This window comes from Labeo rohita, chromosome 12, assembly GCF_022985175.1.
Source record: "Labeo rohita strain BAU-BD-2019 chromosome 12, IGBB_LRoh.1.0, whole genome shotgun sequence".
NCBI lineage: Eukaryota > Metazoa > Chordata > Actinopteri > Cypriniformes > Cyprinidae > Labeo > Labeo rohita.
In genome coordinates this window covers 9,453,979-9,478,854 of record NC_066880.1, presented here as the reverse complement: position 1 = coordinate 9,478,854, position 24,876 = coordinate 9,453,979, and the positions used below count along the sequence as shown (strand labels likewise).

The window sequence follows — 24,876 nt, the reverse complement described above, 5'->3', positions numbered from 1 at the left end:
AAAACAGCTTATAAATATTAAAAATATTATAGAAATTACTTTTTTTTATGTAGTTTGGACCAAATAAATGCAGGCTTGGTGAACAGAAGATTAAAAATCTTACTGTTCAAAAACTTTTGACGGGTAGTGTATATACTGTATAAAATATACTTATTTTCTTATGTGTATTTTATTTTGTTGTCTGTAGTAGCTGACAGTTTTGTCACTTACATAGTCGATACCACTCGGATGTTGAAAAGGAGGCTTAGCGTGTATGATGTTATAAGTGTGTTTGGCTGCCCACCAACAGTTTTAAGTCTCCCTCAGTCGATTTCTGTTCATGTTTGTCAAGCAAAAACTTGAGGAGCCTCCCATGTCTCTTCCAGAGATATTACACGCTGAGCAGAGAACAGAGGCCCATCATTGGGCGTGATCAGTATGCCGGAGCACATCTGTGTGCTCCTCCAGGGATCGGTGAAGAACTACAAAGTCATGTTAAAATTAAAGTCAGCCCGCTCCCTCTTCTGAGGCTCCTCCGCACGGCACCACATCTCCCTGAATTAGAGAGCTTCTGTCAGGATGAGAGCCCCCAGGACACCCCGGAATCTCCTCCTCCTCCTCCTCTCTCTCTGCTTTTCTCTTCCTGTCCGGTGGACATCTTTTGAGCTCTGTGTCGAACATCCTCCTCAGACTACAACGATATCACCGAGCCTCTGATCAATCCGGTTCGCTCATTATGCTGAAAATTTAGCAGAAGCTCCCCCTGCTGAGCCCTATTTTCACTTCAGTTACTCTAATCCGGGATTTGGGGGATAATTCCACAATGTGTGTTTAGCGCTACACCCAAGGATTGTTTCTGATATTGAGCCGGTGCATGGAAGATAATGTAATCAGAATATATTTTCTTTGTGCATGATTTGCATTTTTATTGTGTAATTAGTTGCTTTTAGATCATGGAAGACCAAAAGTCTGAGATCACGGTGAAGATCTGGGATTCAGAATCTAATTTAAACCTGGAAACAAAGTTTCAGGATTTAGAAAAATGGAAAACATACATTTATGATTAAATTGTAAATTATGATGGAAAATATTTTAGATTCTACATTGCTCGGTCACTGTTTGTAACCTTGATTATGTGACCTCTAAACATGCATTCGGATTCTCAAATTATTCTAGATAAGATCATCAGGGGCCAGTTGTTTAAAAAGTCTGGATCAGAATGATCTGGATTTGGAAATTACATTATTTGCTATACAGGATCAGGTAACCCATCTTACTTTTGTGCCGGTTTTTCAAAGCAAAATTGGATTGGATCACCCTGATCCAGATTCACACTTTTTCAGATTTCCAAATTTGAATTACTAGTGTTCTATGGAGCCCCTAAAGGGACATGGTGATGGGGAAAAAAACAAACAAAAAAAAAGCTACTTCTGGTCCATCTCTGATGATTGTGCCAATGTAGTTTACAATCACTGAATTTAAATCAGTAAATTAAATATATTATTTTTGATATTGACAGGAATTTGAAGATATATTACATGTTAAAATGTATTTTTTGGACCAGTTTTTGTTCCTGAAATCCACCCTTCAGATCAGAATAATCTTTCTTTTTTTTTTTTTCTTTTTTTTGATCAAAAGTGTTTTTATTAAAACAAGTGTTTTTTGGATTTTGTTGATCTAATCCAAATTCAGAATCAGTATTCAGAATTTTTTTTATTTATTTATTTTTTTTTTTTTTTTTTTTTTTTTTTTTTTTTTTTTTTTGAACAATCCATTTTCAAAATTTTATCCAATCCGATGGCCAAAATCCGATCAGATTACTTTTGAACAACTGGGCCCCAGGTTTTTATTTTATACAAACTTGTGGCATCCTGAATGGTGCTGTTAATAAAGCTAAATTAAATACAAATAATAATAAATAAATTATCATGATTTCAAAGAAATTTTTCAATTAATTCCTTCAAATTATGCTGATAATATTATTTGTAATTTTATTAAGTAAAAAAATATAGCATTAGTAGTATTTCGTATGATTTTTTTTTGAAAATAAAATTGTGAAATAGAAAAATTGTAATGTAAAAAAAATGTAGGTAACACTTTATTTTAAGGTGTCATTGTTACATGTTACTTACCATTATAATAACAATTAATTATGTATAATTACATGCAAGTAACCCTAAGTCAAACCCTAGCCATATAGTAACTACATGTAGTTAATTAATATTACTCAGTACTTAAATGTATAATTACACTGTAACAAGGACATCTTAAAATAATGAATAAAATAATATATTTTTTTATTATTATAATTTTTCAGTTCAAATCATTATGCTGATAATATAAGTAGAAAATTTGTAAGGGAAAGTTTAAAAAAAAAAAGTATTAATGTTGCTGTAATTATTAATAGTAATATTGTTTCACAGGAATCATTGAGTTGAATCAAATGGAAGTGTATTAAATTATTAAAATGCAAAATAGAAGCATTTTCACTAATGGCCTCAGACTTTTGGACCCCACCAATGTGCATGTTAAACACAGCATACAGTGCAGACTAACTCACATTTTCTCTATCTGTCTTGCATTTCTAGTAAATAAAAGAAAGAAGACAACGGAGAAGAGCATCAGCTAAAAAGGAACAAAAAGGATCAAGGAAGAAAAGTGTCAATGAAAAAAAAAACATACAAAAAGAAGTTAAGAGGAAATCCTTACACCGAGGCTGTCAGGAGAAGGCATTATATATCTCTGTGGGGACGCGAGACTGACGCAGCCAAGCTGTGGATGAAAAGAGGGGTTAGCTTTCACCTGGGACAGCCTTTCGGTGGAGGAGAAGAGGAGAGTTCGTCATAAAACTTTTTATTTTTCTAAACTTTTTTAAGTTTATGGTTTCAAAAAGATGAAAAAGATGAGTGTATATATCTATATAGCGATATATATGTATGTATAAATATGTTACAAAAAAGAAGCGAAGAAGAAAAAAAATAGTACAAAACTAGCAACAGAGTGATGAGTTAGTGCTGTAGGAGGGGGGGCGGGGGGTGTACATGTTGGTCCTTCACACCCCCCACCCCCCCTCCCACCGCAGACCTCCTTGTCCGGCCTGCGCCGGGCAGAGAGGCCGAAGACCCGCCAGACACGATTCCATGTGGCCCCTCTTCATCCAAAGCCCTTGAATATATGGCACAGCTGGGTCTTCCATCAGTAGGTTTTTGTCGTGGGTTGAACCGCATCGCTTCCTCTGGCTTTAGTCGCGCACATAGGGAGCTGTTATTCATCCCGTCTAGACGTAGGCAGACAAACTTGCATGGGACTCCAAATTTCAGTCTTACATCAGGTCGCATATTCAGGTGTCGCATGGAACGGGACGCTGAGAGAGAAGACGCTGTAAATAAACCACCAGTCGGTCTGAAGTAGGGAATGCGCTGTCATCCCGCTGTTGTTTGTAGCACAATACGAAACAGGTTTCACTGGGATGCGTGCGAGTGCGTGCGAGTGTGTGCGAGAGTGGTTACGGGCGGAAGGGGGCTTTATAGAGTCGTGTTGGGTCGCGGCGGCCCCGGAGCCCAGGGCTACCAAAAAGCATTTCATTGTAGTGTTGTGGAGGTGGCCGTGCTGTGTAGTAAACACTTTTGTATGTGGTGTCATGAGGCTACAAATTAAGAAAATTGGAGCTGTCTTCTCGGTATTGTCACGGGAGTTTCACTATCCATCTTGAAAATGGGTTCCTGCCCGCTGCGAGGTGGAAAACGACGTGCCAGTTTAGTCATAGGGTTGCGAGCAAAGTTTTATTAAAAATCGATTACCTTTATACTTCTAATGAGCTCCATTTCAGTGACACATCCTTATATATTTAAACGTTGTACTAATTACATGCTGCTCAGCGTGGTCAAACGTCGATTGTAGCCATTTACTAATGTTGTATTATTGTATTACCAGTATGAAAAAAAAAACATTTATATATGGATATATCTATTTGTGACTTTGCGACCCTTCAAAAAGGATTGTACCTTTTTTCGTTTCTCGATGGTGGTCCGGGTTTCTTTTCGGCGGCGATTTATGCAAGTACCGAGAGATTTTCACTTGTGTGGCGTTGTTTCCGTTCGTCTGTATCTTTGGTTCAGCTATTGAATGTAATTCAACTTTTTATGTACATGTCTTTGTTTTTTAAGCAGTACTTTGTAAATGTGGACACGGTTAAAGCGAGCCTTCGCTCTGAAGCCGGACCCGACGGAGATATTGTACGGTCCAGCTGACACCTCTCTTTTATAACAGGAGCACTCCAGCTGGCCGACGGACATTATCACGACCCTGCAGGACAATGGCAGAAAAGACATAAAACGATCGGATGAGACCGAGCAGAATTATGCTCTTTGGTTTTTAATCGACAACCGCTTTCCTTTGTCTTCTTTTTTTTCCTTTATGCAAAAGGTGAACAGTTGACCCACGTTCAACAGCGGCGTCGCTCTATAATCGATGTTGAAAACGTCAGTGTGTTATCCTGGGAAAGAAATGCCTAAAAATGTGCTTCGTTTGATAACATCTCTATTAACTGGTTTTATTCAGGTCGACATTTTCATATTTAACAGGACTGAATCAACCGAAAAGCAAGAGTGGGTCAGATCAGGAAGAGTCTACAGATCTATAAAACAACAACTGCACGTTTTCATGCTTTTTACAGTGTGTGTTTTGACTCGGCGAGAAGGAATGGTACATTTACTAGATAGCCCACGTCAACAGACAGCATTCCCAAGCTTTGCAAAATCATGCGCTTCCTCGGACTCAGGTGTTACATGACAGAACTGATGTGTTCCCTTCCATAGGTAATGATGTTACTCTTCCTTGCTGCATTTTTTCTCCTCTCAGAACAAAAGGTTATTTTCTACAAAGCTGGTGACTCCTATCTCAGCGACTGTGCTACTTTGTTACCCGAAGGATCGTGGAAAACAGTTCGCGAAGACGTGTTGTTTCAGGGACTCTAAAAAACGAGTGGCGGATTCTGCTCTGGAAGAGATTGTGACTGAACAACCTAACAAAAAGATGTCAATTCTACAGAGATCCGAGACCTCTGGGTTTATTTCTTTGCTTTAGTCCGTACGAGACATTACTTGTTTACATGTCCTGGTTTTTTCGACCCTGCTGTGAGGTGTATGGTATGTCAGCTTTTGCACTGTATTCTTTGGCTTGTTGTCTTCCCTCTATTCTCTGTTTCCTCTCAAACAGCCCATTAACCTGAGCACCAAAGTCATTCGCCGTCTTCCTCGACCCAAAGCAGAGAACCAATGCAAACTGTAGTCTGCTTATAGTCTCTTGTCAGAACTACGATGAAACTCAAGCGCATGTATCTGCCACTTGTTCCTCCATCCGAAACGTCCTTCGAATCTACACTGGTCGTCTGCTCTAGATGCTAGGGCAGGTGTAAGACCAGCTATGCAGCTCACCCGTGTCTGCACAGTTCCCTTGAACTTCATTCAAACACAGTCAAGCCAATGGAAATGACAAACTTATCTTGGCAATTGCTTTTCCCGACACAAAAAAGGAAAAAACGAACTCCTGCCAACATGATTTTCCTCATCGTCATTGCCAGATCCCCGAAGCACAAGAGCTTGAATGGAAGTCAAGTTAGTCGTCTCAGTGATAGTTACCCTCCATGTAGCGTGCGTGTGCGCGTGTATGTACGTGCGTGTGTGCTTCCAGCCCCTTTGTTTTCTACTGAAAATATACAAAAGCTACTTCCTCTGTCATCTCAATATAAAATGTATTATATTAAAGGTTCTCTTCATGTGCAACACAAGCTCTACGCAACAACAAATCTATCATTTGGGGTTTTCTTTTGTTCCTTTTTGTTTTCTTTCGTTCTTTTTCCAATTTTGAAGTTGTTCCAAATACATAAGCGTGAAAAAAAACTAAAGAAAAAAAAGAAACCAATATAAAGTATTCTATTTAAAATGAAATGACGAAACTTCTGCTGTCCTGGATCTGTACTCTAAATTTCAGTTTTCTTTCTGTATGCATCCAATGTGCTTCAAACAACCAGTACTGTTTATTAATGAAATCATTATATTATTATGATTATGATTATTATTATTACTATCATGATTAATATGGTTATAAATAAATATTTCTTTCTTCAATAACAGAGACTCAAATCTCTGAGCTTGGCATATTTATGTGGCATCTGAATTATGAGGGCATATACACTAAACATAAGTTATATAACAGAATATACACTGTGCACATAACTGATCAATCATACGTTATTTTGTTTTATCTTATGTGTGACCTTGGACCACAAAACCAGTCTGAAGTGGCACGGGTATATTTGTAGCAATAGCCAAAAATACATTGTATGGGTCAAAATTATCAATTTTTCTTTAATGCCAAAAAAAAATCATTAGGATATTAAGATCATGTTCCATGAATATATTTTGTACATTTCCTACCATAAATATATCAAAACTTAATTTTTGATTAGTAATATGCATTGCTAAGAACGTCATTTAGACATTTTAAAGTGATCTTCTCAATATTTAGATTTTTTTCAGATTCCAGATTTTCAAATTGTTGCATCTGATGATGTATAAATATGAATTTTACAAAAAATGACACTTATGACTGGTTTTGTGGTCCAGGGTTACATATAGGATGGTTTAGTTGCACATAATGTGAAAGTTTCTATGGCATGTTTTTCAAAATATGTTGTTGAATTAGTAGGCAACATAAGCCATTCATAAATTATAGAGAATGTCAAACCACGCATAAATCCATTGCATGCAACGTCAGATACTTCTCATTGTTTTCACAATGTATCACAGTCAAAGAGAGACAAAGTAAATCATGCTGTAATACAAAACTAGCTCATTTAAAGGATTGTACCAACTTTGATTACAGTTAATTGTTATTTAAGTTTAATGCCTACATACAGACAAACCTCTGCACACCTTAAGACATTTCTTGTTTTGGAATTAATTGGTATTTTAAAACGAGGTAATGAGTCAATGCCTCACTCAAAGGAGAAGATCACTTCCAGAACAAGAAATTTACAGATAATTTACTCATCCAAGATGTTTGTGTCTTTCTTTCTTCAGTCGATAAGAAATTGTTTCTTGAGGAAAGAAAATCAGGAATTATCTTCACATATACTGTAGTGGACTTCAATGGTGCCCCCAAGTTTGAACTTCCAAAATGCAGTTTAACCCTTTAACTGTCACCGCCCCCCCCTGTGGAATGCCTAAGTTTACTTCACCATATTACAAATAAATCCTAATCTGTGTTAGAAATTATGTAGGAAAAGTAATAGATTAATATATGTCAAGAGTACCACTTAAAAAATCTACATCATAACATGGGTTCTGACCTTTGTCACAAAAGACTTTCTTCATTGCCTTTAGATATCATAAGAAATCAGCTCAAAACTTAAAATCTCAAAATTCATCCTTTGAAAGGCATTTTAAAATCAGACATTGCATTGCCATGGAAAATGTACATATAATACAAAATGTTTTCATTCATGAATTATAAAAATTAAAGTCTGGATAGTGCATTTTTATGTCTGTGTTCAAAAATGGGAGTGGCAGTTAAAGGGTTAAATGAAGCTTTAAATAGCTCTAAAGGATCCCAGCTGAGGAAGAAGGGTCTTATCTAGCGAAACGATTATTTTCAAAACAAATTAAGAATTCATATACTTTTTGACCCCAAACGCTCATCTTGTCTAAGCTTGCGTGAACTCTGTTTTTTTCTGGTTCAATACAGTAAACAAAGTTAGGGTATGTCGAAAAACTCCCATTTCGTTTTCTTCCCCAACTTCAAAATCGTCCTACATCGCTGCAGAAGTACCGACCCAGCGTTTGCAAAGTGAACATACTAAGAAAATCAAACGCCTTTCAAAATCAAACAAAAAAATGTAAAACAGCGATGTAGGATGAATTTGACGTTGAAAAAGAAAACAAGGAGTTTTTCAACATACCCTAACTATTGACCCGAATTACACAAACTACGCGTACGCGTACGCGTCGCAGAGACAAGACAAGACGAGCATTTGAAGTATATAAATACATAAGTATATAAATCGTTTAGAAAATGACAGATCGTTTCACTAGACCTTTCTTCCTTGGCTGGGATTGTTTAGAGCCATTTGAAGCTGCATTTTGGAAGTTCAAACTTAGGGGCACCTAATGGAGAAAAATTCTGGAACGTTTTCCTCAAGAAACATAATTTCGTATTGACTGAAGAAAGAAAGACATGAACATCTTGGACGACAAGGGAGTGAGTAAATTATCTGTAAATTATCATTACATTTCTTAATGACTCACTCATTAAGATGGTGAAATGTTTTGTTCCTGAATGAATCAGAGTGTTCGAACTTGACTCATTTTAAATGACTCGCTTATAAAAAACAGTCATTTGTCATCACCTACTGGTGCACTTATATAACCTGCAGAAAATTCCCATTATTAATACACATATTAAAACTGTTTGGAAAACACAAGCATGGGACCAGCACAACAACAGGTATAATGTACAACATAAATCGGACACCTTTTGTCCATTCTCTACTTTTTCAGACATTTGCTGCTAAAGGTGTTGGTTCTAAATTCAGCAAATCAAATATTAACTATGACTGACTGGAAATAGATGCCATTTAAAAGTAACCTTTGACCTTCTATAAGAGTGGCTGGAAAATATTTGACTTGATTTGTTGTTGTAGCTCCTCTGTATGTATCACTGCCAGTGTTAAGTTGTAGAATTGAGAGTGAAAGGGATGATGGGAGTTCTAGGCCAATTTGTCTTTTGTTCCCTTAGGGCCACAAGACAAAGTGGTCCTGTCCATCTCCACAATGATCATTTACCTACACAAAGCAAACGCACCATCGATCCCACTCGCACCCTACAAAACAGCACAAAGATGTTCACATACCTACGCTAACGAACAGCTTTCCACCTCCAGCATTGATCCCATGGTTCAGTACTTTGTCATTCCCTCATTACACAGGCTATGGAAGGTCTCGTCCAATCAAAGAAGACTTCACACCTCGTCTGGAGGTCACCAGAGGAACCTCTTGGAAAAGAAACAAATAAGAAGATTGCTCTGGAAGAACAATAGAGGGAGGCACAAAGCTTTTATTTTTATCTCTTTGTCTCTTTCAAATGCCAGTATTTTTATTTGTTTTCAAAGAAAGATGTCGAACTTTTAGCTGCTTTGGCAGTAGGTTCATGGAACGGGAGAGAAAGGATAATGTACATTTAAAAAAAAAACTATAATAATCCAGTCTTTATACTTGAGCACACACACCTTCACAAATACATGTTTTAACACGACAAAATGCTTGAAACAAATAGCAGAATAAAGACCCGAGGGGCAGTTCAAGCGTCTTGATATTTCTCCATTCCTTCCTGCAACAGAAAACCCAAATTTGGAATTTTGCATCCAATCATCAAACCCCGCTGTCACCTTTGCCTATGTAGAAATCATCCATTCATGGCCTGGTTGAAGAGTTGGTTCACTCTGGCCTTACATTATGATTGACAGGCTTCACAAGCAAAGTTTCAGGTTCTATACCCTAACCCTGCCAACGGGAGACAAAAACTGCCGTTCCCAGGATGAAAGCTATTAAGAGTACATGCTAGCTTGCCCCCTGTGCTCTGCAAGACTTGTGTTAATTACACATGAATATCGCATGTAACAACAGGCTATATCCTTTCATCTGAGCTCGGCGCAAGAGAGAGCCAAGCGACGAAAGAGGGGAAAAAAATGGCAAAGCATTAATACTAATCACTGGTGCGGTAAATTAATTTTGGATTGCTTCTCTGGGTTCGTACAAAATTGTTTTGTTGAGGGGAAAAAGGAGATTAAAGCTTTAATTATACTTGGTAATTCATTCCACAAAATAAATCCCCCCTTTTTAAAGGGTCTCTTTCGATGCGGTAATGTGGTGTCTGTCACAAGGCAGGGTTATAATGAGACCCAGCAGACGAGGTGTTCACCCATTTCTCATTTTAAATTGAGCAGTAGTATCTTCCAACGCCCCTCCCTATCGGGCAGACCGGTTCAGCTCTCATAACCACATCCTGACGCCATTGGTAAAGGAACTTCCTGTAGAATCACATGGTTTGGAAAGGCTTTTGACAATTCAGGAAAATGAACCACTATTCTTTTATCTAGAGAATTATCACGTTATATTAATTTTGAAAACATCTAATGAATCTCAAATGAATGAAGTATTTATGGTATAATTTAAATAAATATAAATTGTCAACACAAAGAAATTAAAGAACATTTACACACAATACATACATATATATACATACATAAATAATATATATACATATATATACATATATAATATATATACATACAGTTGTGCTCATAAGTTTACATATCCCTTGCAGAATATGCAAAAGGTAATAATTTTAACAAAATAAGAGGGATCATGAAAATTGCATTATTTTTTACTTAGTACTGTCCTGAATAAGCTATTTTACATCGTTTATATATACTCCACAAGACAAAATAATAACTGATTTAATAAAAATGACCCCTTTCAAAAGTTTACATACTGTTAAATCATAATACTGTGTGTTTTCCTATGGTCCACAATTGTTTTTATGTTTTGTGACCATTGTTCATCAGTCCCTTGTTGCCCCTAAGCAGTTCTGCCGCCTGCTGTTCTTCAGAAAAATCCTCCAGCTCCTACACTTGGTTTTCCAGCATCTGCATATTTGAACCCTTTCCAAAAATGAATGTATGATTTTGAGAGCCATCTTTTTACACTGAGCACAACTGAGGGACTCATACATAACTATTACAAAAGGTAAAAGCATTCAGTGATGCTCAAGAAAGCAACACAATGCATTAGAAGCTGGGGAGTGTACACTTTTTGAATTGGATGATCAGGGTTAATTGTACTTATATATTTTCTTCTGAGACATGTAAATATTCATGTAGCTTCTGAGTGAATACTAAATGGGGAAAAAAAAACCTGTAAACCAAATGAGAAAAATGTACATGTCATCATCCTGTTCAAAAGTTGACACCCCCTGGCTCTTAATGCATTGTATTGCCTTCTTAAGCATCAGTAAATGCTTTTACCTTTTGTCATATGTATGAGTTCCTCAATTGTTCTCAGTGTGAAAAGACGGATCTCAAAACCATACAGTAACTTTTGGAAAGTGTTCATATATGCAAAAATACTGGAAAAACCAAATAATGTGCAGGAGCTGGAGGATTTTTCTGAAGAACAGCAGGCAGATGAACTGCTCAAGACACACAAGGGACTCATGAACAACTATCACAAGATAAAAACAGTTGTGGATCATCCAGGAAACGACACACAGTATTAAGACTTAAGGGTATGTGAACTTTTGAACGGGGTCATTTATATAAATTCAGTTATTATTTTGTCTTGTGGAGTATAAACATCTGTTATGTGAAATAGTTTATTCAGGACAGTACTAAATAAAAAATAATACTTTTCATGAGCCCCTTTATTTTGTTTATTATTAACATTTAGAATATTCTACAAGTGGTATGTAAATTTCTGAGCACAACAATATATATATATATATTAACATCCTTCTTGAAAAAAAAAGTAATTAATTCTTTTAAACTTTACATTATGAAACAAAGTTTGCAAGGAATAATAATAAAAAAATTGTTAGCTTAATGTGAAATTAACTTCCAAATAGTGACAAAACACATTTTTGGCTAATTTAATAGCTAATTTAAAAGTAGAAAAGTCATTCCAAAACACTGCAATAAACAACTGTGCAACTGTTTCTTGAAAGTAATGGCAAAGTAACAATTATGAGTAGTTTTAAAAGAAACATTTTTGAAAAATTAAAAATTTAAGTAATATTCTAAACTCTCTCTAAATACTTTGTTGGACAGAAGAATGTTTTTTCAAGGAAGCCAGACTTTTTTCATTCTTTCATTCTGAGTCACTGAATTTATTATTCCAAAATCTCAAACAGGCAGGTAAAAAGTTCTGAGTTTTAATAAGAACTTTTTTTTTTTTTTTTTTTTTTTTTGAAAAGCTACTGCACATAAAAGGATTAGTTAAAGTAAATGAAGAAGAAAGACTTATACAAATGTATACAAACAAAGTTATTACATACGCACCAGATTCGAATGCGATTCTAACTGAAAGTCTAATGACTTTACTTTCGGGCTGTATGAACAAAGCCATTCAAACTGCTTAAAGGGGTCATCGGATGCCCATTTTCCAAGTTGATATGATTCTTTAGGGTCACAATGAAAAGTCTATAATATACTTTGGTTAAAAATTCTCAATGGTTGTGTAAAACAACACCCTTTTTACCTTCTCTCTGTGGAGTGACAAGCCTGTTTATTTTAGCCTCATTTAGCCTCATTTAGCCGCATTTAGCCGCTAAACTTGCTAACTAGCACATTATTAGGAAAGGCGATCGCAAAGATTCATAAAAACCCCTTATACTCACTTCTGCTGTAAGTGAAGCTGGATCACGAATGATTCACTCAAACCTAGACAGATATATGTAGATCGGGAGGCGCATTCCCTTCACGAACAAATGTAATCCACTGCATCTTCAGCGGCTCAGATGTCAGGAGTAAATGACGACCACTATGTTCATTATTACATCCAGCAACACAACACCTCAATCGTTCAATTCTTGTCTAACTTACATCCCTGCTCCGGCATCAAAACATGGAGGTTGGACTGTTACAACTAATCTGAGGTAAGACGCTCATGTCAATCAACTATCATGGGAGCGGCTTCTGTGGGTGGGACGCAACAACAACAGGCATCTGAGAATGGCTCGATTTAAAAAAAGGGGAAATTATTTTTATAGATGAATTAAAAACCACTGCATGGATTTTTACCATTACATGGTAGATTTGTACATACACTGCCAACACACATTAATGTTCAAACAGCATATAAAAGTGAACTTAGCATCCGATGACCCCTTTAAGAAGACGTTACTGTAGTTCACAAATCATTTGAACTATGTTTATGGTACTTTTATGCGCATTTTGACTTGACAGTTACAATCACACCATCCGTCATCCCTCACTGTGAGTCTCACATGAAAGCCTCATTTTAGTTTGGAGCAACACAAGGGTGAGTAAATGACAGGAGTGATACAATAGTAGTATATTTTATTCTTTTCATACCTAATTTGCTTTTGCAACATGGAAAGTAGACAGGAATTAAAACAATGTAGGCGTACTTATCAGTGTTAATACATTTTAATGTCTCATAGTAACTTTTAACACCTAATTTTGCAGGCTTCTGTTGTTGTTTTTATCTTTTCTAAGTATCAGCTGAATTATTAAATATAAATTCCAATTCCCTGGAGGGAAGATAATCTGTGATAAAGGTGTACATTTTGGTTTGTTAATCACAATTTTATATTTCTACATTCTTAAAATCAAAATCTCTCTGTAAATAGAAGAACAAAAGTCAAGTTTGAAACAACCGGACAGAATTGTAATTTTTGGCTGAAATTATTAAATATTCAGTGCAGTAAACACTTTAGTCTGACCACAAAAATGACCAGTTCAAAATATCTACACAAATGATTCTGCTACCATTTCAGAGCTATGGTCATCACTGCTAAATGTGAGAATTTCCTCATGCGATTTTTATTTCTCACTTTTACCTGGCAGTTTGACAAGAACCAAGAAACAGCAGTCCTAGTGAGGTCTGGCAAAGCAAAACCACAGAAATAAAGAAATATCAAGGGAGAATAATAGAGATGGAGCAAGTGTATCAGGAGAACGAGAGCAAGTAGACTCTACTCAGAGACACAGCTGAGATTACAGACTCAAATGAGAGTAAATATTTACTAAGGGCTCGACGAGAGCAAGAGGGAGCATTCAGTCATCAAACAAACAAGCACAAACACAGATACACACATACTTTCTGCCCGGTGCTTGCTCCGTTGCTGGAAGATCTCATTAAACGCAGGTCAGCTTTTGTCTGCCCACCTCTGGGCTCAGACTTCACTAATCTGCCATCACAACTGCATTGTCCAGCATTACACACACACACACAGATTTCCAGACACAAGAGCAAACACACGTTTGCTCCCTAGTGTGTGCTCTGTCTACAGGTCTCCAAATCCCGCCGCAAACAAACCACAGCAACACTGCTGATCTACTGCTAGCTTTCAGCACAGACCAGAAAAAAGAGAGTGACAGAGGAGTAGTATTGCCTGCTTTCATTTCACTTTAACCCTCATGTGAATTCTTCCCCTTAGATACATTCAGTCTGCTTAATGAGAAATGGGTTGAACTGAGGAAAAATGTCTCTTCAGATGGTCCCAGTGTATCTGTGCATACTACTGCGTATACATTATATATACAATGTGTATATAAGCAACATAAAACTTTTTTGACACTTTAAAAAATGTGTTTGGAATATATATATATATACATACATAAATATAATTTGTCCACAAATATAAATACTTGATTTCTATGCATGAAATTTAAACATTTTGCAAAAACAGATATAATATTTATACAAGTAGACATTATGTGTGTATTTAAATGTTAATTAACGTTTGGAAAACAGTTTTTGGCATTATATATGAACTATAAATATCAAAAACAGATATAAAATATGCATATATGTACACATTATGTATATGTGTGCATATATAAATATTAATATTTAACTTTTTTATATCTATTTTTATCAGCTGAGACTACACTACCAGTCAAATGTTTTTGAACAGTAAGATTTTTAATGTTTCTTAAACAGGTCTCTTCTGCTCACCAAGAGTGCATTTACAGCAAAAACAGTACAATTCTGAACAGTTTTTAATATTGCAAATAACTGTTTTCTATTTGATTATATTTTAAAATGTAATTTATTCCTGTGATTTCAAAGCTGAATTTTTAGCATCATTACTCCAGTCACATGGTCCTTTAGAAATCATTCTAATATTCTGATTTGCTGCTCAAAAAACATTTATTATTATTATTATGTTGAAAACAGCAGAGTACAATTTTTTCAGGTTTCTTTGATTAATAGACAGTTCAAAAGAACAGCATTTATTTCAAATAGAAATCTTTTGTAACATAAATGTCTTTATCATCACTTTTGATCAATTTAAAGCATCCTTGCTAAATAAAAGTATTAATTTCTATAATTTATTTTTGAAAAAAAAAAAGAAAAATACTGACTCCAAGCTTTTGAATGATAGTGTATAATGTTACAAAAGCTTTTTATTTCAGATAAATGCTGATCTTTGGATCTTTCTAGTCATCAAAGAATTCTGAAAAAATATACTAAAAATGTTTCTTGAACAGCAAATCAGCATATCAGAATGATTTCTGAAGGATCATGTGACACTGAAGACTGCAGTAATGATGCTGAAAATGTAGCTTCGATCACAGGAATAAATTACATTTTAAAATATATTCAAATAAAAAACTTTAACAATATATTTCAGAATATTAATTTTGCTGTATTTTGGATCAAATAAATGCTGGTGAAGAATTCTTGAAAAAAACATTAAAAGTCTTCCTGTTCAAAACTTTTGACTGATAGTGTATATCCATTATTATTTAGTTAGTTTGTTAATTTTATTTATTTATGCTGTTAATCATTCTTAAGCACTGTGACTAGATCTCTGATCAGTAAATTGAACTCAAATGAATCAGTCCAAATCATTCAGACTGGTTTTGTGAACTGAATCAGTTTATTCAAAAGATTTGATTCTAAAGAATGATTCATTACTGGATCAGATATTACTACTTACCTCATAAACTCTCATAATATTACACTCCCTCATGTTGTTACAAACCTACTGTATCATATGACTTCAGAAGACAATTCATTGTAATTGCATGAAAAACAAAATGCAACCAACATATTGTTCATAAAGTCTCCTTTTGTGTTTTATAGAAGAAAGGAACTCAAAAAGGTTTGGTATGACATGAAGGTGAGTAAATGATGACAGACTTTTCATTTTTTGGGTGAACTATCCCTTGAAGCAGTAAGGATTTGTCTTTTCGTTGTCAGGAGCTGGAAGTATTAGTTGTGTTTACTCCTGGCTTTGAGGAATAGTTCTGTTTAAGGTAGCTCATCTGTCTGAGTCGCACTCAATCTAGCTACAGCTGGCTTACAGCACCGCCTATTTAAAATGGAAGCCTACAATCATAATAACGCCAGGCTGGGTTTGCTACGTTATTGTTATTCTCTCTGTACCGGCCTCTGTCTCTTTCTCTCTCGCTTTATTCTTTCCATTTTTCTCTCGCTCTCTTTTGCTGAGTTCAGTCGAAGAAAGCTTTGTCGGCATGACTGTTACAGTAACATCATTACCCAGGCCGTGAAGTACCAGTCGTGTTTAACCGAATCTGAAGTGAATGATGAAAAGACAATAAGACATTAATTGCACAAATTTAGATGTTCGCTGAATAAAATGGATTATAAAAAAAGAATAATATGTAATGTAGAATTATCCCTGCAACCTTTCTCTCTCTCTCTCTCTCTGCTGCTGCTTTCGTTCTCTCCTTCTTTCTTCCATTCGATTTTTTTTCCAAACGCCCGGAGGTCCATGGAGGGTTTTTCTCTTCCTTACTGCTGTTTAAAGAGATCACATAAAATAGAGGGAGAGACACAGGGGGAGCTGTAATTGTGCTGGAATATTGTAACTATGGTGACGAGCAGCCCAGTGTTACCCTTCCTCTAGCTTTATTATGGGAGTTTATCATGACCGGTGTCAAGTTTATATGTTGGAATCAGTCAGGCTCAGGAGCTCAATGCTTCTTCTGCCTTGAGTGGTCTGGAGAGGTGGAGGGCAGCAAAGCAACAGTGATTGGTGGACTTGACGAAATGAGGAAGAAAATCCTTCTGTTTTTTAGTCAATTTGACATCGGTTCCATTTGATATTTTTTAATTGTTTTTGGATTAGAGACAAAAGAAGCACCATTTACTTGATGCTTAATACCCTGAGAATGTTTAAGGCCATTTAAACATCTTAAACTGCATTCTTTTATTTGATAAGGGTCATAAATGGTTTAAGCAAAGCCCAATTACTACTTTTATTGAGCGAGGATATATCAGATTGATACTTTTATATTGTTCAAAAAAGTTTAATGTTGTACTTTTGAACTTTATATTTATCAAAGATCACGGTTTTCACAAAAGTATTAAAGGGGTCATCGGATGCCCATTTTCCACAAGTTGATATGATTCTTTATGGTCTTAATGAAACATCTATAAAATACTTTGGTTAAAAATTCTCAATGGTTGTATAAAAAACACCCTTTTTACTTTGTCAAAATGAGCTCTGCAAAAATCATCTTATTCTAAAGGGATTTTTCCTTTAAATGCAAATGAGCTCTGCTTGCCCCGCCCCTCTGTTCTCTCTGTGGAGTGACGAGCCTGTTTATTTTAGCCGCATTTAGCGCGTTTAGCCGCTAAACTTGCTAACTAGCACGTTATTAGGAACGGTGATTGCAGAGATTCACAAAAAAAACCTTATACTCACTTCTGCTGTAGGTGAAGCTGGATCACGAATGATTTGCGCGAACACAGACGCATTTATGTAGATCGGAAGGTGCATTCCCTTCACAAACAAATGTAATCCACTGCATCTTCAGCGGCTCAGATGTCGGGAGTAAATGACGACCACTATATTCATTATTACATACAGCAACACAACACCTCAATCACTCATTCTGAGATATTCTTGTCTAACTTACATCCCTGCTCTGGCATCGAAACAATGGAGGTGGGACTGTTACAGCTGATCTGAGGTAAGACGCTCGTGTCAATCAACTATCGTAGGAGCTATCAATATTTAGTTATAGGCATAGCTCCACAAGCTGGCAGCGGGAAGTTTGGCACATATAAACGACTTTGACATATTCCTTTTATATTTACCACTTTAAAAGCATATTGCCCACCATTCGCTGTTTTTCTAAAAACATCAGGTGGTGAGCCCGAGTGCGAGGGCCCTTTCATATTTGTTTTGTTGTATTTTTGTAGCTTGTCTGCATTTTCATAGCTTTTCATCTGCTTCCTCAGCTAAACGCCTCTAAAGTAAAGACAAGAAACTCATCCTGGTGCCCTTTCAACTGAAAGTGCATACAGATTTGTTTGTTTGCCCAAGGCCGAGACCATTGACTGAGATTTCTGTCTTTTAAGCACACAGAGCAGCCCTGAATCAGCTTGCCCCGGTTGTTTGACGGGAAATGAGAGTGTGGCTCCATTAATTAGCCCGGGCACAAACAGGACTACTGGGAGGGGAGGAGGACGTGTCCATCCCAGCAAAACAGAGCAGCCACACGTCTCGGCCCACATCGGTGTATTTTGATAACGGACTCTCGGAATTACACTGGCTCCTGGTGGACTGTATTCTCCGTAACGTCACAGCCAGCCTTGCTCATTATTCATCCTGCTAGAAAGAAGAAAAAACAAAAGCACAGGGATGAGGAACATTAGCACATAATCACCCGTGTGTCTGCACCAGACATATGAAAGCAGCTCATCTTTACTTTTTTTACATGAACGTATGAGGAGAGGAAGGGGGCAGTGATGAAGTGTTTGGCGGAGTGTTTTGTGGGCCCGCACAACAAGGCATCAGGGAGAAATGGTGAAGAAGACACACTGATAGACCCCCACCCCTCCTCCGTCTTTGACGTTTACCACCTCCTTTTCTCAACCCCTCGTTCCCATGCTCGGCTTGCAGCACAGAGTCATTTATACATGAGTGATTAGAGGCCTCAGAACCAGAGGATATATTCATTTCCTCTAAATGAGCTTTTATTGTCTGGCATTTTTGCTTCAGGTTTTAACCTAGCAGCGGTGGGGTGCATTAGATCAAATATGTGGGTGAATTACATGGGTGAAAAACATGTTCAGGTCACATTTTACCCCAAAATCAAGGGGGGAAAATGGAAAAAAAAATAGGGCCGTATGATTTCCGCAACATGGACGTAATCACGGAATCCAGTCCTAAAAATGGAATTTTCTGTATAAGGCGGAATGTCATATAATTTTGTAAATTTTGGATGAATAGGCTAAATCAATAGTAGGTGAGTACACTTAAATCAAATGCAATATGGACTAGTGTCTGTGAATATTAAGTGGCATAAATGCTATTTAAATATGAAGCCTGCATGTTCTCTGTGTCTCTGTGTGAATGAATGGCACAGATGCACCGTTTTGTTTACTACACACACATACTGAAGTGTGTGATGTTTTAAGCATCTGCATGACTACATGAAAACATAAGCATAATCTTTAGAACTGCTCTGAGAGTCACTTCATGAGTATTTTACCATTTCTTTTAAGAAAAACTATTGTCATATAACAAACAGAAACTAAAGTCAAAATAAAAGTCCGGTTTAACTTGAATAAACTGTGATAGAAATATATTGCTCAATTTAATGATAGTACTACTACTACTAATAAAATTATTATTAAAATCTTATTTTTAAGCCATATTTACCAGACAAATTATTTACCAGACAAATGTAAATACACAACACACAGTCTTTCTGAAAAAAAAAGACAAATAAAATAATAAACCTTTTTTTTAAATAAATTTAATTTATTAGAGATGCTTTTGATTATTAAATGGTAATGAAAATGTAATCAATTAATAAATTCATGGAAGACACAGAATTTGGTAAACATGAAACTGAATTTGAGAAAAAAAAATGAAACATTTCATAGGCCCAAAAAAACTTTTAATAAATTGCTGTTAAATTGTGTAAATTTCATGATTTCAGTTAATTTTACATGTTTTTTGATTGATACTTTTTAATGTAACGATTAAAGCAGAGTATAGAAAAATTAAAACAGAAAAAACAGAATCCAGGAAAAAAAACCCAGAACAAAAAATACATAAAAGAAAAAAAAAAAATATATATATATATATATATATATATGTGTGTGTGTGTGTGTGTGTGCATGTTAAAAAGAATTGTAAAGATTTTGTACATTTTCAAATAATTTTGAAAAATATTCACAATAATCCCCATTTCTCATTACTATAATGTGTTTGGATTTGTTTATTTGCAGGCATGTACTTCAGCATGAAAATGCACTTTTTTGCATTTTAAAAAAACATATTTAAAAAAAATTATTTTAATTGTTTTTAAAAAGTATGATTTATTAATACTGTATTTATGTATTGATTTGGGGGTGAAATGTGACCCATGAAACTCACCCATATGCAGTTCTGCAGTATAATGCACAGACACATCCAACTCCTGAGCTATTATATTGCAAGCTAGACTGAATGCAAAACAAATATTCATCAAGCATTTTTTCATGTCACACAAACAGCAGGTATCAATATCACACATCGGCCAAAACTTTCAAAATCCAGCTGTCGTGCGGTCTGAAAGAGCGGGGGCTTGAGTAATCCACTCAGCACGCTGACTCAGTCGCTCTCTTGTTAATTAATGAAATTGCTTGAACGGTTTCAGGTTGGTGACTCATTGGACTGGTACAGTCATTGATATCTTCCTGTAGAGCGTGGGCGTCAGGCAATGTGCAGAGCCACCGCACAGGATTGAGTGCTGAGCGCATGTGCTCGCATGGCGTGTTTATCCACTTCATTATTTAGTGTTAATTAAGTTGGAAGCCTTCACCAGTAAGGCAGAACAGTAGCATCTGCTGCGGGACAGAGAAAAAGAGGGGCGGACGAGCCTCCGAATCTGAGGCGAGGGGGCCACTTTTCACAACCGAGAGGAACGGAAAGGAGCGCCAACCTGATAAGTCTTTAGTGGGCCAATTAATGAAGTATGTAAGGTGGGGAGGGGCCGGTGGGACAGGACAAAGCGCTGGCATCTGGGTGGGAAGCACATTACAAGAGCCTATTCTGCTGTTTGAACACCCATAAATGGTGCATTAAAAAAAGGGAGGCCCCCTTTAACACTTCCCCGTTGTGTACTAGCCGTCCCTCCGCACATGGGCATGACCATAGAGCAAAAGCGTCCAATAAATGTTTAATGGTCCTACAGTCACAGGACGGTCGCCCGGCGCTCCCCAAAGTCCCCCGACTCTAATCGCCCGCAATTAAAAGGGAATCATGCGGGCAGAAAAACTGGCCAAATGCACCTCCGAGAGATCTTGTCAAGAGACAGAGGGGACCTCTAATGGTTTTTTAATGTAAATATTTGTTGACTTCAGCAACAGGGCTGTGCAATGTTAAAATCTGATTGAGGGAACCCGAGGAGCTCTTTCCTTTGCCAAATGTAATTATTTCCAGTGCCGAAAAACTTTTCTCTCTGTAGAAGTGCCCTCCGAGGAGCTGCTGTTAATGTTTATTTGTGCTGAGAGGAGAGAGCGCATCTCTGCGTTTGGTTTTCAGAGGCAGTATCCGGGTGCAGCCGTAAGAGAGGTCAAAGGTCACTTCGGTCCACAGACACTAGCTTACTTCCACCCTCCCAGTCCTGTCGGCAGAGTGGGAAGCGCCTCACCGCCGTGCGTGAAGGTTCATCCGACAACATCTGCACCGGAAAGCCGTGAGTAGCAACAAAGCCGTCAGGTCCTTCTTAACAAACAAATTAGCATTACAAATACACCTGATTAACTAAAATGAAAAACCAGTGGGTAGAGTAAAGAAATAAAGCATCCCATCATGACCACCTACATGCGAAGTAAAAGATTTCTGCACTTAACGAACAAAAGGCACAGCCCTCAGAAGGAAAGCATTTTAACTGCATCTTTAATAGTTCCACATACAAACATTAGAGAAGTCGACTATTTTCATTAGGTGTCAATGTGGAAAAGAGATTTTTTCCATCCCATCCTGGGAAAATGCACGCAGGGGTTCAGTCTTCAATGTCTAACAACCCAATATAAAAATTAATCTCATAAGAATTTGTTTTAAAATGCAGCAGTACATTTAGGTACATTCTCAATTAAAAATTCATGTTACCAGCAGGCTTCAAAGGTGGATTATTTATTATATATTGGCATATGCTAATAAATACGCCTCAACATATTCAAAGTGTGCCTTAGATTAAAAATTGATATTGCTTGTGGCCCTCATATGCAGAATATGCTACTAGTGGCATGGCCGTTTTTATAGGCGCTCTTTCCCGAGGGGTTTCAGCCAAACCTGAAGACGTACCGACGGGAATTCGACCTGATTGAACCTGTCACTTATTGTATTTAGATTCACTGGTTACCTTAAACGCACATGGTTATATATCGACTGTGTTTGAAATTGCATGCATTTTTCATATTAAAGGAATTTGAGACATGCAAGAAGAGCTTATACAGTTGTCAACTGCTATTAATCCCACACAAATCTCCACAATATACCTTCACTGGAAGCTCATGTTTATCACGTCTCCTGAGATTGGCACAGTATGTGCTGTATCTGAAGCACATACGGTCTAGGATCAAATATCATCTCATCTATCTTCATGAGGGTTTGATTCTGACTAGGTTTGACAGCACTGAGACTTCACTGTTTTTGATATTGAGCAGAGAATAAACTGAGAACAAAGGTATAGTGTGCTGCGTATGTTCACGTACATGGCGAAAGCGGGCTTTAGTGTATTTCACCGCATGACCAGGTATTGATATAGACTGTTTCAGGCTTTCTGGAAAGCTCACGGGACAAAAGTGCGCACAAGGTATCTGAGATGAGAAATATTAAGCAGACATTTGAAGACCAGTGGTCACAAAGACTTGCACAGACAAGACTGCCATCTTCTGGCCTCACAGTTGCAACACAGTCTTGTAGACAGACATAGAAGAAGATACCTGAAATCTGAGCTTAGTGTGTTTTGAAATAGAAAACTGCTTATGTAGACAAATCATGCTGCTCTGTTTTCAGTACATTACAACTATGTCTTTATTTTTTCACTACAGACTCATTACCAGTGTTGGGCATGTTACTTTAAAAAAGCAATTACTAGCAGTGTTGGAGAGCAACTAGTTACATGTAATGGAATTACGTAATTTAATTACAAAATAAATGTAATTAGTTACAGTTACTGAAAAAATATGTGTTATTAAATTACAGTTACTTTTGAAAATGTTAATGATTACAAACGATTACAAGATTACAACACGACAGACTCAACTTAAGTTGGTGCTATACACTTAATAGTTTTACTTGGTGAAAGCTTTGCGTTTGGTTAGCTAATAAAATATTAAAACTTAATTTAATATTATGTTTACAATTTCTTAATTCTTTGCCGCTTGCTAGCAACTGATTTCCTCATGGAAGCTTTGTGTTCAATCATTTCAACTCAGATCACCGTTTTGTGTCTAATTATTTACTTTTGTGGCAAGCAGCCGTGTAATAAGTGGGATAATGTACATCCAGCCAGTTGTTATCGCAAAATGAAGATGTATATTATCCCTTACTTATTATAATCTTAATTCAAGTGATAAAGGATTTTCTGTTTTAAATGTTTCAAAATGATAACAGTTAAAAATATAAAAAAACTCAATCAAAAAGTAATAATAGTTACATTACTTTAATAAAGTAATTGAAAAGTTACACTACTTGTTACATTTTAAATAGAGTAACTTGTAATCTGTAACCTATTACATTTCCAAAGTAACCTTCCCAACACTGGTTACTAGTTACTTCTCACAAATAGTAACTGAGTTACATCATTATGAAAGTAACTAATTACCAGGGAAAGTAACTATTGTGTTGCTTTTTAAAAAAAATGTTTAAATACAGGTATGCTGCATGCTCATCCATTCAGATGAACTGAAAAATAAAATAATAATAATATTATAATAAATTATAGTAATGCAGCATTTTATTGTCAGTAACGGTAACGCCGTTGTAACAGGGTAAACAGTAATTTGTTTGATTACTTGTTACTGAAAAAATAACACCGTTAGTAACGCGGTTTATTTATAACGCCGTTTTTCCCATCACTGCCCATTACCGTCAGTACATTAGTTTCAGTTGCTGCATGAGATAAGTTTAATCACTCCCTAAAGACTGTACATAACAAGCAAGTTGATAGCATTTGATCCTTTTCTTATAATTGTTCACCTCATTAAAACTTTGTCAGGACGGTGAATCCAACAGACCGTCTTACAGCAGCCCAAGTCCTCTCAGTTGCATTTTCTCAGCGCAAACTGGGAATTGACGGCGCTCTGAAAACAGATGGTAGCACACCAGTGAAGGACTTCAAGGACTAGCTGAAGACAGGTGAGCCACTACAGCGAGCACAAATTGTCCTCTCTCTTCTGAAAAGTGCTTAGCTTGTCTGCAAGAGAGGCTTGGGAAGGGTAATGACTGTTATATAGCTGGAGAGTGATGGAAAACGGGTTCAGCCGGACCATTTTGCTACCTTTCGCACTGAGCTTTTAGCTCTCTCTCCTCCTGTTATTTTCTTATGCCTTCCCCCCTCCTCGCTCTTCATGGCAGCGGTAAAGCCTGAGAGAGATGGAGAGTTTCATAGAACAAGTTTGGCAATGAAGTGCAGAGGCAAAAGAGGTCAGTTACAGACAACACGGCCTGTCAAACAGAGCGCAGAGAGGATAGGGGACTAACAGAAAAAGCAGGCCCCTGTGTCAGAGAGAGAACTAGCGAGAGACGAGAGCAGTTGGGTGTTCTTAAATGACTGGAGGGAAATCAGCAAACACAACAATGCATACACTAAAGAAATACATAGAGCACAAATTTGAAAAAAAAAAAAAAAAAAAAAATACAAATAAACTGTTCTGAGTGAGCAAACAGTTTGCATCAGAGCAGGCCCAGTGGGTATTGACTGTGAAAGTTGGGATCAAATGCATTTAAATAGTTTAAGATTTCCAAAAGTTTTAGTTTATGTGTCTTTGGAATTGAAAAGGGAAGAACTCTGGGATTTACGGATGTGCTTTACCTTAAGATACATATTTTTCATCAGTTATTGAAAATTGAGTGTGACAGTGCTTGAGTTAGATAGTCACTCACATGGTTGTCTTG

At 36.7% G+C, this 24,876-nt stretch overlaps 1 protein-coding gene across 1 annotated transcript in view; it reads left to right on the top strand.

The window, feature by feature from the left end:
• Positions 1-6,116, top strand: part of rbfox3a (RNA binding fox-1 homolog 3a) — a 498,709-nt gene extending 492,593 nt beyond the window's left edge. The window contains exon 16 of the mRNA XM_051123725.1: positions 2,568-6,116. Within this exon, the coding sequence (XP_050979682.1) occupies positions 2,568-2,570 (3 nt within the window). The 3' untranslated portion in view covers positions 2,571-6,116. The remainder of the gene's footprint in view (positions 1-2,567) is intronic.
• Positions 6,117-24,876: the final 18,760 nt, after the last annotated feature.